At 32.8% G+C, this 14,499-nt stretch overlaps 1 protein-coding gene across 1 annotated transcript; it reads left to right on the top strand.

Moving 5' to 3' along the window:
* The first annotated feature begins 870 nt into the window (after window positions 1-870).
* LOC129230171 (uncharacterized) lies at window positions 871-12,342 on the top strand. The gene is made up of 3 exons (XM_054864573.1): window positions 871-892; window positions 6,124-6,920; window positions 12,256-12,342. Exons 1-3 carry the CDS (start codon window positions 871-873, stop codon window positions 12,340-12,342), a joined length of 906 nt encoding a protein of 301 aa, XP_054720548.1.
* Window positions 12,343-14,499: the final 2,157 nt, after the last annotated feature.

The following is a 14,499-nucleotide window of genomic DNA, read 5'->3' as shown; positions in this document are numbered from 1 at the left end:
CAGGAACCTAGTGATTGGAGTTATTGTGTCTAGAAATGGCTCCTGTCCCCCCAAGCCTGAGACGGTTACGTGTGTTTAGTTGTGTATGTGTATGTTGTGTGTGCATAGACCTGCGTGAATGCACTTTGGCGTGTATGTGTGTAAAGGCGCATGTGTGTATGTGTATGAGCGTGCGTATGTGTAGGACATGGACGCCACCGACCAGGAGAAGCGGCTACCGGGGGGACAGTGCTCAGGACCGGAGTACCCGCGCCTGCAGAGGACGGTGGGGTCGAAAAAGGAACTGGACATCAAGGATGGTCAAATAAAAACAATTAGCAATCGTGATTGCTGAAAATTTTTTTCCAAAAGCCAAACAGTATGTGGTGAGTAAGCTGAGTTGATGTTTATTTGCGATTCTATATACATTGAAAATTTCTTTCTCCGAAGTTTAGTTTGGCATTTTACCGAGATAGTGGCAAACACTGGAAAAAACCTGGTAAAAAATGGCAACTAGGAAAATTGGCAGGATTTCAAAAAGCATACTAAAACTAATATGATTTTGTACATACTACAATTGAGATTAAAATCAGAATATTAATTAGAAATTTCATTAATAATAAATCATTCATTCTGTTAATTTTAATTTTAAAAATGATTAATGAAATAAAACTAAATAGATTGGGAATTATGTTTCAAAGCAATTATAGAAAAAAGAAATATACTACAAACTTTATAAAAAAACACTTTGAAGTGAAAATTAAATTACTTCCTTGTAAATAAAACTAGCTATTTTTACCACTACGGCAAAGAAGTATTTTTACTGAGAGGGGTTTTCTCCATCGTGAGCAAAACTCTGTCAATCCAACTCGATATTGATAACTGAGAGTCATGGTAACATACACGAAATGTTGTAAGTAAAGAATCCTGCATTACCTTACATAAAAGCTTCAGAAATCAAAATAGTATATCATTGATACACATAAATAATGCAAATTTAAAAACAAATCATGTTCCCTTCTGAAATTGGCTTTCAACTTTACTGCTACGCCCGACTAAGATAAATTACTTTTTTCAAGATTTGTGAAATGATCACATTTTTTTAATCTCTCATATCTTTAATTTTAAATAACTGTATGTATTATAATAAGTTGAAGTTGATTGTCTTTGTGTATTTGTAACATTGTATGGGTTTATTTTTTGTTTTCTTTTTATATGAGTGAGTAAAATAAGGTTAGTGTCAGGGTTGGAAAAAAAACTGGGTTTTTAGCTTAAACTAGGTTTTTTTTGGTTCAAAATGGGTTTATTTGGTTCAAACACTATTTGTTAGAAGAACAGCTTTATTTTCTGAGATTCACAAAGACTTCGTTTATTAATTGTCAATTAATGTTAAATATTCATAGTTGTACCTAATTTCATGATTATTAATTAAATAATTAAGAGCAAAAACTTGTAATTTAATTTCTCCATAAGTAGAGCTTTCTATAGCAAAAATATTTTTTGAAAATCTTTTAACTTTTGAAAAACTATACTTAAATAGGCTTTGGCATAAATAATTAATGAGCAATAACTTATTATGATATTTAAAACATAATTATATATAATCAAGAATAAACCTTGCAAATTAATTTCCTGATAATAGTTTTTTGTGAAAAAAAAGGTAAAATGTAAATCATTCATTCTCAATTACAGAGAGCAATTTGAAGTATGGATAAATGGATCACAAGTCTAATGAACATCACATAGCTTTAAAATTCCAAAGATCATCATATTAAGTAATATCACAAATCAAGCAAGTTTGGTATTGAATTACGTTTTGTTTGACATATACTTTTTGGGGTATTGAATTGTAAGAAGTACTTGGCCCATGTAATTCAAAGGAACTTAGTTGGTCAGCCTTGTACACTTATGTACCCAGCAGAATAAGCTGCATTGATTTTGAAAAAAGAGAAAGAAAGAAAAACTAATTAACAAACCTGAATTGCATTAAATATAATTATGAATTTGGAAATTTATTGATCTAACTAATCTCTAAAGATTTGCAGATTAGTTTGCATTAATTAAATTTTATTTTCCAACAATTTATACAATTTTTGAAAACATTTTGGCCAAACAACCCTGGTTAGGAAAGCCGAGATTTTAAACACTGAAATTTAAGACTGCAATAATAAAGAAAAAATATAGCACATTTATTTTGTAAAATGCATACAAATATTAATACTTATTCATAATATAACTCACCTTGTAGGATTTGCAGTCTTGCTAAAAGTAATGTATTCTGTGTTAGTTATGTTTTGAAATTTTTTCCAAGAATGATTTTATTTTATTCTATTTTTTTTTTTTTCACAATTTATCGATTATTATAAACATATTTCTGGACCTCCTGACACAAACACAAACTCTTCATCAATTTCTTTCAGTTTTGGAATAGTTTCCTCATTGAAACATTGCTCATTCGGAAAGAAAAACTATTCGCTTTCGGAAAGAAAAACTATAAAGCGCGTATTCTGCACTCGCACTGCGCATGCTTCAATACGTCAATAATTTTTTTCGCCAAGCGCGTTTCTGTTTACAATGTAGCCAGTTGGCGACCACGTGCTTCTCAGATGCTCGCATTTTGGAAAGACGCTCAACGCAAAGAGTGCGATGAAACATTGGTTCGTTGAACAACTGATTAGTAACCGCTGACGTCATTGCTATCATGTAATTAACCAACCGGTCGCTACCGGAAGCTAACACTGACATTTGCATTAATATTATTTCAGTTTTCTTTAGTATTTATTCAATAACCAAAACAATTTTAAATGCTCCAATATAGTTAAAGTTTCAAAACTTGATTTTAACAATGCATCATTGAAAGAAAAAAAAAGTAGAAGAAATTCTAATTTAGAAAATTTGAATGAAATTGGACTATTCTGAATTAAAATTTTATTAATAGAAGTATAGTTTTTCTGATAAGTTTTACTCTTTGATTCTTCATATATTTTTATTACTCAGTCTTTATTACCAGTTTTTCTCTTAAAATTTCCATTGAATTACACTACTAAATTAGCATAACTACCCTAATAATAATTAATTAAAAAACCCTTATAATTTTTTGTTACAAGTGTTGTACAATAGTTAAAAACAAAGTTAAAAAGATTTTTATCGTGAATGGGATACTTTTACACCGAGAAGAAAAAAATCTTGTTAATAGCTGTATTAAGCAAAACAAACGCACGGTCTAGGAAGATTGGGAGCCGGGAGCTTCGGGCGCCGAGTATTTTGGGCACCGGGAACTTTGGGCGCCGAGTATTTTGGGCACCGGGAACTTCGGGCGCCGAGCATTTTGGGCGCCGGGAACTTTGGGCGCCGAGCATTTTGGGCGCCGGGAACTTTGGGAGCCGAGCATATTGTGCCCAATATTCCCGGGGCCCAAAATGCTCGGCGCCAAATGTTCCCGGCGGCGAATTTTGAAACCCTCTAAATGCTTGCGTTCGACGAGCTCAACCGGTAGCTACCGGTTAACTGATCACGTGACATCTAATGATCACGTGCTTCAATCAAATAATCAACAGATTAATACGGTAGATGATAGAACGCAGCCGTTAGCAACCGGTTACTCGGTGGTCGACCGGTTAGGATCGTCGAACAAAACCAATTACAGTACATAGAGCATTCGCAATGGTCGTCATCCTGGAGGACAAACAAAGCTGATGATGCTGATGACAGCTCAACGCAGACAGATTCGTCGTTCGGCTCCCGCTCGATCTGTCAACACGTTGCTTTCGCTTCAATACTGTTCTTTTCGTTTAGTTATTTTTTAAGTTAATTTGTTTTTGTTTCTTTTTTAACTGTTATCTTTTTGTTATTGTTAGCATTTGTTATCTTTTGTTTGAAAATTTGTTGATTTATTTTTTTAATTTTAAGTTGCATTTTCTTTGCTTTATTGTTTGAAAAGCAATACCGTCATTTTGTGGTGTTGTGGGTTGTGGCAATCGAGCAAATCGGGACAGAAAATCCTTTTTCAGATTGCCTGCAGTTTTACAGAGAGGATCTGCTCTAAAAAGAAACTTTAGTGTGGATCGTAGGCAAAAATGGATATCAGCTCTTAAGCGAGATGATCTTACTGAATCCACCTTGCTATTTTTGCGGATCTGTGAGGATCATTTTGTTACAGGTAAGAAAAAGTGCTAATTACTTTATGCTTTTTTCGTAATTAAATGCATGTACAAACTTCTAGCTATGTTGCAGCTAAGATATTAGGTAAAGCAAATGTCCTTAGATAATGCTGCACAAACGTAATAAAGGATAAAGCAAGACTGAAATTTTAAACTTAGAATATATTTTTTAAATGTTTTGATTAAGATCTTGATTAGTAAAAGTTGATAGTTTAACTAACCTGTTAATTGTTGAATACAACATGGATTCTGTCAGTGGCTGTTATCAGTATCCAGAGCATTAGGGGGTAGTGCCCAATAGCGTACATAGACTAAGTTGCACCCCCCCCCCCCGCCTGCAAGATTTGTAAGTGCACCCTCAACCCCCTATTAAACTATAAAAAATATATTTCTTGTGTAACTCATGGTAATATTTTTCTGCATATATTTTCCGCCCCCCCCCCTGCACTGCAAGAGTGCTATGTACCCTAAAGCAGAATACTTTGTGATGTTCTGCAACATAAAATCATTCAACCTAAATTGTTCTGCAGTAAAAGGTCAAATTTCAACATAATCAAGCATTGTATATGTAGCAGTTGATATGTTGAAAGTTTTGTAGTCTTTTCATAGATTTCCGTCGTCTTAAAATTTTGTTCAGGGAATAAGACCGAACAAAATGAAATTTAAAAAGTTACAGATATTCTGAATGAACTCGGGGGGGGGGGGGATTATTATCCCCTTTAATTTTTGGGAGGATGGAAATTCTCAATTTCCTGTATAGAGCTCCAATGTTTGGAGAATGATAAAACACGTATGTGTAGTGATTGGTAAATCTAACAAAAATAGACTTTTGGACATTTAAATTTTGCAATATTACAATCATGTCTTTAAATGTGCGGATTCTTTAGACAAAATTTTCCAAAGCAGTTTTGTGGGATTTTACTGGGACAACCCATCAAGCTGCTCCTGAATGAACTACATTTTAGAGTTTGAAAAAAATTTCACATAAACTAACTTTGTATTCAATCTGATTGTGTTAACCATTAGAGTCACAGGCAGCGTGATCACACTGTTCAGATTTATGTCGAGAAAATCCTGTACATTTCAGGCAATGTAGGGAACTGATGGTGCGTTACCGATTGACGAAGTCAAATGCTTTTAGATTCGACAGTAAAATAAACCGAGTATTAATGTGCTGCTTGGTATTTCTGGTTATTAAGTTTAACATACACTAATTGGGTCTTTTCCTACATATAATAAATAGCATAGATGAGCCTTCTGCGATTATTCGACAGTGTTTTTCAAAACCTCTTGGACTAAAACTGTTAAAAAAGAAAACTACTACTCAGAACCTAATGCTGAAAAGTAAATTGTGAAAAGTTTCTTGTAAAAAAGTTTTTAGACAGTGGGTTTATTTCTTGTTATAAGCCAGCACAGTGCTCTATTGTGAACCCTGAGCCTGCATGATAAGCTTTAAAAAAAAAGAGTAAATCATAATTTGATAAAGAAATAAGGCATTTCTGGCTTGGTTAACTGAAACTGGCTAGAAAAATAATATATAAGATTAAATTCAGAGACTGCGCTAATGATTTTCAGTAGTTAGCCAGTAAATCAGTCAAATTTCAAAATTCTGAGCCAAAATTAGAAAGTTTTAGTCAAGGAACTCACATTTTTCTAAAATTCTTAACACAATTACACATATTTGTCTCCCCAGTGGTAACTTATGAGAATTTTCCGCTCCCCAATACTTTAGCATTTTCCGCTCGCCAATACTTTAGCCAAATCAGATTTTTTTCCGCCGAATTTTCAGTTTTTTCGCATTTGGCGAGGTAACGAATGCTTAGCGCAGTCCCTGAAACTACAAAACTTTTTAAAAACATTTTCATTACTCTAAATTTTTTTATTTTAACTTGAGAAGAATTTGAATAATATATAAATACGTTTTTATTTTTCATTTTAGAAATTTTTTAAAAAATTGTTAATGAGGATTTCATTTTACTTTCAGGTAAACCTTCTAAATTAGAAGAGCAAGATCATCCAGATTGGATACCCTCAAAGAAGATGAGTTACGTTTCTCGTGCCTCAAATGATGATGGTGAACGATACAAGAGGAGAGCTAACAGAAAAGTTCCCTTGGATACCTCAACCAGTGCCACTGATGTTGAAATGGATTTAGATGATGGTTTCCCAACTCATCAAGACATGTCGGTTCAAACAGATCTCACGATGAGCGAACTGAATGTCCAGGAGAAAGTACTGCAAGATTTCCAAACAGAGCTGGGAAAGACCAAGCAAAAATTAAAAAAAGTCACCTTAGATGAGAGCTCCTGGAAAGAAGACGATGAACAAGTGTACTATACCGGATTCCCTACATTTGCCCTTCTGAGTATAGTGTTCAACGTTATACAGCCACATCTAAACCAAACGCAAAGATCTGTGCTGAACAAATTTCAAAAGTTCATTCTGACTCTCATGCACCTAAGACTCAATTTTGACTTCATTGATTTAGGGTACAGATTTGGTGTGTCAAATTCCACTGCCTCAAGAGCCTTTGACGATTGCTTGTATGTAATGTACCAAAAACTTCATCGCATGGTGTTCTGGCCGAAGAGAACAGAACTAACAAAAAATGTCTCCTCATCTTTTGTAGATGCCTTCGGCAAGAAAGCAATCATAGTCATTGATTGCTTTGAGATAAAAATTGAGAGGCCCTCAAATATTCTAGCAGCTGCACAGTGCTATTCACATTACAAGCATTCAAACACTGTGAAATACCTGATTGGGATCTCGCCTCAAGGAGTTGTAATATTCATCTCTTCAGCTTGGGGTGGGAGAACCAGTGATAAGCACATTGTGCAGAACTCCGGCCTGCTAGAAAAACTCTTGCCGGGGGATCTCGTGCTTGCAGATAGGGGGTTCAACATAAAGGATGAAGTTGAACTATGCTGTGCTGAAATAAAAATTCCTGCCTTTACTAAAGGCAAAAATCAACTATCTGCATGGGAAGTGGAGAGCACTCGAAAACTGGCCCATCTTAGGATACATGTTGAGAGACTGATAGGACTGTTGCGCCAAAAATACCGAATTCTCACAGACTTGATGTCAATATCACTTGTGAAAAAAAAAAACAATTCAGATGCTCCCCCAATAATAGACCAAATTGTAATGGTTTGCGCGGCCTTAGTTAATTTAATGCCATCTGTAATCCCACTGGATTAAATTTTATTTTTGTATTAAATGTTAAAATTTAAAATTGTTTATTTTATTTGGTTTATGCATAATCAATGCTTACAATATGATACTTTAATACTCTATACGTTGCAATATTCTTAGTGCTACACAAATTTTTTTAGCTAAATGTCTCATTTTAAAATTAATTTTAGAAATTGAAATATGTATTTATTTTTGTTTTGTACTCGTAGTCACAGAAAAGCAGACATTTCTAATTTTTTAAATGCAATAAGTAATATGAAACATTATTTGAAATATGACATGCATGTTCTGCAGTTAAGTTAATGCTTAAAATATAATCAACTGGTGTGATCAAATATTAAATTAAAGGAATTATTTAGCTAAAAATTAGCTGCTGTGTACCTTCTATCATAACAGGGTGTAAAACAATGATTTTTTTTTAAAAATTCAAATTGGATGTTTCTAATTTTTTTTAAAAAAAGCTTTACCAACTTTTGATAAATTAGCATATACAGTAGAAAACCGTTATAACGCATTGCAGATAAAACTCATTCTGAAGTGCTGATATATTGATATATACTAAATATTACTTTTAAAATGTGAAATGATCCATATAACGCTAAAACCTGTATAACGCAAAAGCTCTGGTCCCAAGGTGTGCGTTATAACGGTCTTCTACTGTACTTATCTAAATAAGTAAGCTTGAAATTGATAGTTTAAAATTTCAAAATAATGAAACTTCAATGATTATTTCACCAAAAAATTTTCATAACATGTTTTCTAAAACCAATTTGATACAAATACCTATGGTTGAAATCAAAAGTAATATAGGTGGCATAGTAACACAATAAAAAACATAAAAACTAGGTGAAATGAATAAATCTGACAGCTACCCAATTTTACTGCACACTTTCTGATAAAAGTATATGAAATCTATGGTTACTCTCTTTACGTCGCGTCGATATTTATAGCAAAATAAAAAAGGGTGCCCATGATTTTTTTCCATTTCTTAAAGATTTTTTTATTCTTCAACTACTACTGATTTTTCATAAAAAATACCACCTGAAACCTTAAGGAAAAAAAGTTTATGCTTGCCAATTTTTTTTTACTCATTCACGGAGCAAAAACAAGCTATATTTCAGGAATAAAAATTTTGACAAAAAAAAATAATAATAATAATAAAACCGTTCGGAAGTACAAAATATTGATACAGATTGCCTCATCAAACTTGATCATAAAAAAAAAAAAAGTACAACATGAAAATTTGTTGATATTATATGGAACGCGTTATATTGAACTAGTGGCAAGATTATCATGGTATGCTGGACCCACACTAAGGATTTAGAGTTGTTAGCCAAAAAAATGTTTCAATAGTCTTAATCATTTTTTTTTTTTTTTGCTATATACAATATATATTTTATCCCCCCTGGAATTTTCCATTTGCCAATACCTTAGTCAAATCAGAATTTCTTCCGCCAAATTTTCAGTTTAATTGCACTTGGCGAAGTGGCCAATGCTTAGAGTGTGGCCTAGGTATGAAAATAAGTTGGTTGATATAAACCAACAGCTGTTATTTTAAAGATATTGATTTACATCATTTGAAATGAAGTAAAATTTAAAAAACAATTACAGCAAAATACAGTATATTTTATCAATGTAATCACAGTTATGCAATAGATATACAGTGGCTCCCAAAAGTCTTCGTACACCTACGACTTTCAACGAAATAGGCCCCAATCAATTGGTTAGAATTAATATTTCGGAATAGGTATTTAATTATAAGATCTATGATCAATTTTTAACAAAACTACATGAAAAGTTTTTAAAAAATATTGAAACTTAATTTTTAAAAAATCAAAAAGTGCCGGAAATTTTATCTCACAAAAGTCTTCGTACACTTTATAAAATGTCTGTATATTATTGAATAATCTAACTTTTGATTAAGTTATTAATTAGTAGAATATCATACAGTATTCATAACACCTTTTAAACGTCTGCGAATAGATTTCATTCTTTTTCTTTCTTCTTTTTGCGTAATTTCTGAGTAAGTGTTCTACCACACTTTGAGTCTTACTGTTTCTAGCTCTATTTTCGTTTTAAAGCCCTATTTTCGTAATCTAGCCTCCAGATATCTCTAAATACGTTACATTAAGTTAAAATCTGGAGATTTAGGGGTATTTTCTAAACTTTAGGACAATTTTCGTGGCACTAGATGCAAATGTTGAAAACCGTGTGCTTCTTATCGTTGTCTTGATAAAAAACAAAGTTGTTTCCAATAACCAAATTTTTGGTTAAGAGTTTAAAATTGGTTTTTAAAATATTTAAAGGAACAGCATGATTCATTATTTCATCAAAAAATTACAAACTACCAAGTCCTGATGCTGATATGCACCCTCACACTAGAACACCTCCACCGTCCTGATTAACTGATCCAAATAAGTTCTTAAGATTAAGTGCCTAATTTTTTTTTCTACTTACCGTTATACAACAATTTAACCAAAAATGTTAAATTAATTTTTATCTGTAAGTAAGACGTGATTCTAAAACGTTTTTAGCTTATTTATGATTGATTTTGCGACGAAAAGCTGTTTTTCGTACGATCAAGAAAATTTCTGCAGGAAGAGGTCCCATTTAATCCAGCTAATCAGAGAACTTGGCGAACAATTTTAAGTGAAAATTAAGTGTAATATGTTTCATTTAACTCTGCAGAAACGTTTACAGCACTCAAATGTGTATTTTTCATAATTTTTTTAACTTTAAATCTCTGATCACGTTTTGTTAACTTTGCCGGTTGACCTTTTCTTACCTTGTTTTCGGTCCGATTCCTTTCTTTAAAGCATTTAATCAAGCACTTTACTATACAAACAAATAAATTAACTAATTTAGAGACATTTCAAACCAATTTACCACTACTGCGGGAAAAAAAAAATTCAAATTTTGAATGGTGTTTGCGGTTTTTTACGAATACCAGCCATTTTACACTAATAAGCACAATATTAAGGAATAAATAAACAAAAAATTAAAGCCAAATGACTTAAAAGGATCAACACAATGCAAAAATATTAATAAAACGGCATATGATAATTTTAATCATGAATTTATTCGAAAATATTTGAGTGTACGATGACTTTTGTGGCGTGTTATTTCTCTGTATCTTCGTTTTCCGACTCATTTCAAAAAGAAGATGCGTCAATATTTTGAAAAAACCAATAGGTTGTATTTAGAATGATATAGGAATGATGTGAAAAAATATTGGACTTCATATTCCAATTCAGTTTCGCGTTATTTTGGTTTTACTAAAAAATTTCAAAGTGTACGAACACTTTTGGGAGCCACTGTATATTTTTTGATTTGAATAATTTAGTAAGCCGAAAAAGTTTCAGAGTTTAAGCTTCAATGCAGCTAAATGTTTATTTTATTAAATCAGACTAAGCTAATATGCTATCAGTGCATCCCTTAATGGGAAGCTAACTCAAAAATTTGAGAAGTAACCAAGTACAAAACAATAAAATCATTTTTATTAATCAGTAAAAAGAGTTTTAGCATAATTTCAATCCGTGATGAAGAAAAACATTGAATAATACACTGAAGAAATCATAGTCATCAACAGTAAAACATATATTTACAACTTAAAACACAATTAATTTGCTAAAAGTGCCCACTTCATACATTTTTATGGTTCATGGTAAGTTTTAATATTAGAAGATCAACTATACACTTTTAATAACTGGCTTCAATTCGCCAGGCATCAAAAGGGTTGGTACAAAAAATTGGAATTTTTTTTAAAGGATAAAAACTGAATGCTTTGAAAACCTTGACAAGGAAGTCGAGAAGAGGTACATTGAAAAAATAAAAGTTATTAACTATATAAATCCACATTTATTACAAAAAACGGAACTGTCAACTGTTGCATCAGACTTGCAGGAGGTAATATATAGATATAAAGAATTATATGGTTTACAGGGACCGCAGCCGAGTCTTAGACTACATTAATAATAAAAAAAAATGCTTTCATATATTTTATAACATACTTTTAAAATTGTAAAATGTTAATCCAATGCACAATTAATATATCCTACACACTACAAAAAATATTATTCTAAACAAGGGGGGAACAAATGTATAAAACTTAACAAAACATGAAGTGAATAAAAATAACAGAATGTAAATATGCACATCATTTATGAAAATATTAAGCTCTTACAAAAATAATATGGTTGGGCTTTTTTTTTTGCAACTGACTTTCTATCTGATCCATTGGAAAAATTTGGTTGCGTAAAAAGTTTGCCTAGAACTTCTGGCAAAACCACTTTTCTAAAAAACAACTCTGCTTTTACAGACACATTGCTCTAAAACTGAATATCAGGTGTGATCCTTTCTATGAATAACGTTTCCTTGTTCCACAGAACAAAATCACAATATGCTCTTTGGGAAACGAACATCTGGCACTGAACTTGATAATAGTATGCATGCTTTCTCGAAAGAAAACTTCTCCCATCTTTCTGTTCTAAACAGGAGTGTTCATTTAAAGACTCTTCGTTTCGAAGGCAATATGGACACTTGATTTCTAAGGAACCAAGTCCGCAGCACTCACAGGATAACAATCCGTCTGGGGAAGCACCTAGATGTGGATTTTCAGGGTTGACGAGTAAACCACAAAACGACAGTTGGAGGGTAGGGTGGCCTTCCTTCTGAATTGACAAATATGTTGATTTGGCTATTGTCTCATGATTGCAACCCCAAGACGTCGCTTTTGAAAAAAAACTTGCACTGGGATGGATAACAAATTTTTTTAATGGTTGATATCGCATCTATTTTTGTACAACACGCCGACTTCAGTGTTGACGCTGTAATGCGACCAGCCCTGTAGGCATACCATTTCCTGCTCTTATACTGCTGGATGGATTCTTTACTTATTTTCTGTGCATCCGTTGCACTTACGCAGATTTTAAGCTCAGCTGCAATCTTCTGCAGCTCAGCAAGGGTTTTACTTAAGTGCTCCTCTGCAAAAAGATTACCAAGGCACAAGTAATCAATTTCAACATCGTTAAAACCAGGTACGACCTTTAAAAGAGCGCTGTTGTACCCAGCATCTCGGAGTTGCCCACAAAACTTAAAAAACTCGTCATCCTCCATTTCAGGCACAGATGATCCTTCTTTGGGTGCACTTTCTTTGCTTGTGCTTGGAGTCGAAAAATCAATATCTTTTACTTGAGCAAAGTCCACACTTTTTTTCGGCTTTCCCCAATATTGTTCAATGGAGGTGACCGATTTTTCTTCTCTCTTTAAGACTGTGTCTTGCACAAAAAAATTAAGGCAGCAATATGTGTGCATGATTCACCTAACCCAGCAATACAGGTGCAGTGAACAGACTGAATCACGCCTTGTCGATTGGCAAGGAACCATGGACTGAGGTTTTTCCGAGAGCCGTTGGGAATGTCTCACCTGTGAAATTAAAGTCAAAAATTAACTGAGTTGATTAAAAGTTATCAAAACATATACACACTCACAATTACTTCAAACGCACTTAAATTAAATTACTGCTAAGACAAATTACATTTGTGATCTCCATCACATTGTTTCTTGTTCAGATAAAACAAAGATTTTAAAGGTCCCTTCGAGTTTGTTTTAATGAGGTTCGACTAGTACTATATGCTAATTCCCCATCTAAAACTGAAAACCTAAAAAACGGAATTAATAGAAAAAAGTTACTTCAATTTTTGATCGTGTTTCAAGGAAAAAAAATTTAAACTTATAATTTAATGGTTATACGTATACTTTGAGAGTTAAAAAAAACTCTAACAAGTGTTGTAAATGACTTTTCTCCAATGCTCTTTTTTTTCCCTTTCGAATATAGATCCCTAAGCTAGTCTAACCATTAAGCCCTGAGGTATGAAATAAATACTGTCAGTTCTAAAAAATGATAATCGATTAAACGGGGAGTTTTCACATTGCATGTATGGCATGGGAAGTACTCCTTGCCGGGATGTTTTATTCATATAAGCAGGGTATTCATTTATCCATTACCTGATAAAGATAACATTAAAGATCCGTTACCTGACAGTATGTATAAATCCATGTAACTAACTTAATAAGATTTGTGAATTCCTACTTAATGATAAAAAACATCTCTTCTGAACAAATAACTTTTTTAAATTATGAATGATAAACACATCTTTGTCCTAAACTAGCATACATGGATTTCATTTCAAATTGAATCTTTAAAAATCAAAATTTTCGAAAACAGTACCTAACTATTAACTGCTCCTGTGCTCTGTGGGGCTCGTGAGAATTTGAGCGACCATTGTCAGCCTGATACCGGGGTACTTGGAAATTTCTTACAGCCACACCACCATGCTCAGTTTTTAGAATGAAGCTAAACTAATCATTCCCTGCCCATTAAGCAAATGTCACGATAATAAAAAGAGCAGCTCTAAAGCATTTGACCTTATTTGTCATTTAAATGATTAACAACGAGCGTACATTTTAAGCACAGGGATGTTTTTAATATCGTCAGCCTCTGTGAGTCCGGGCCCCTATGCATTTGCCTTCTCTGCCCCCCTTGTCGTCGGCCTTGCCAATAAATGATGAAGTAAAAATATTTACGAAAAATGTCATGTTATTTAACAAGAAAAATATTGTTTAATAACAAATAATTTTATTAAAATGAAATGTAAACTAAGTAAGCAAACAATTAAGCAGTAAGTGACGCCCCTAAACCAGTGCAAAAGAATTTAACACAGCTATTCAATAGATAAAAATTAAACTTACTTTTCTAAAAGGAACCTAAAAAAATGTATTTAAAAAAATTATGAACAAATCGCAGTAACAATGATTGCTTCTGAATTGATTACTTTATTGACAAATAATTAAATGGATTAATAATAAACTACCATAAATAACAAGCACATATTATATGCATAACCCTTTTTTTTTTTTTTTTTTGAAAGAAGGTTACTTTCAGTATTTTTTTTTTCCTTGCAGTGGTTTGCTTTCTGATTGGAACTGAATGGGGAAATTTACTTTTGTTTTGTTGCAAAATAAACTTCGAATTATCCGGCATGCTGGAAAATACGAATTACTTTTTTCCTGCATGCCGTATAATGCGGGGTAATACGGTAATTATACAAACTTTGCACACTCCACCCCCCATTTCCTGGAAAAAATTTAAATGACACGTTTGGCTACC

The sequence above is a fragment of the Uloborus diversus genome, chromosome 9 (assembly GCF_026930045.1).
Source record: "Uloborus diversus isolate 005 chromosome 9, Udiv.v.3.1, whole genome shotgun sequence".
Lineage (NCBI taxonomy): Eukaryota > Metazoa > Arthropoda > Arachnida > Araneae > Uloboridae > Uloborus > Uloborus diversus.
The sequence above is the reverse complement of the archived record's forward strand: the minus strand, read 5'-3'. Positions and strand labels throughout refer to the sequence as shown.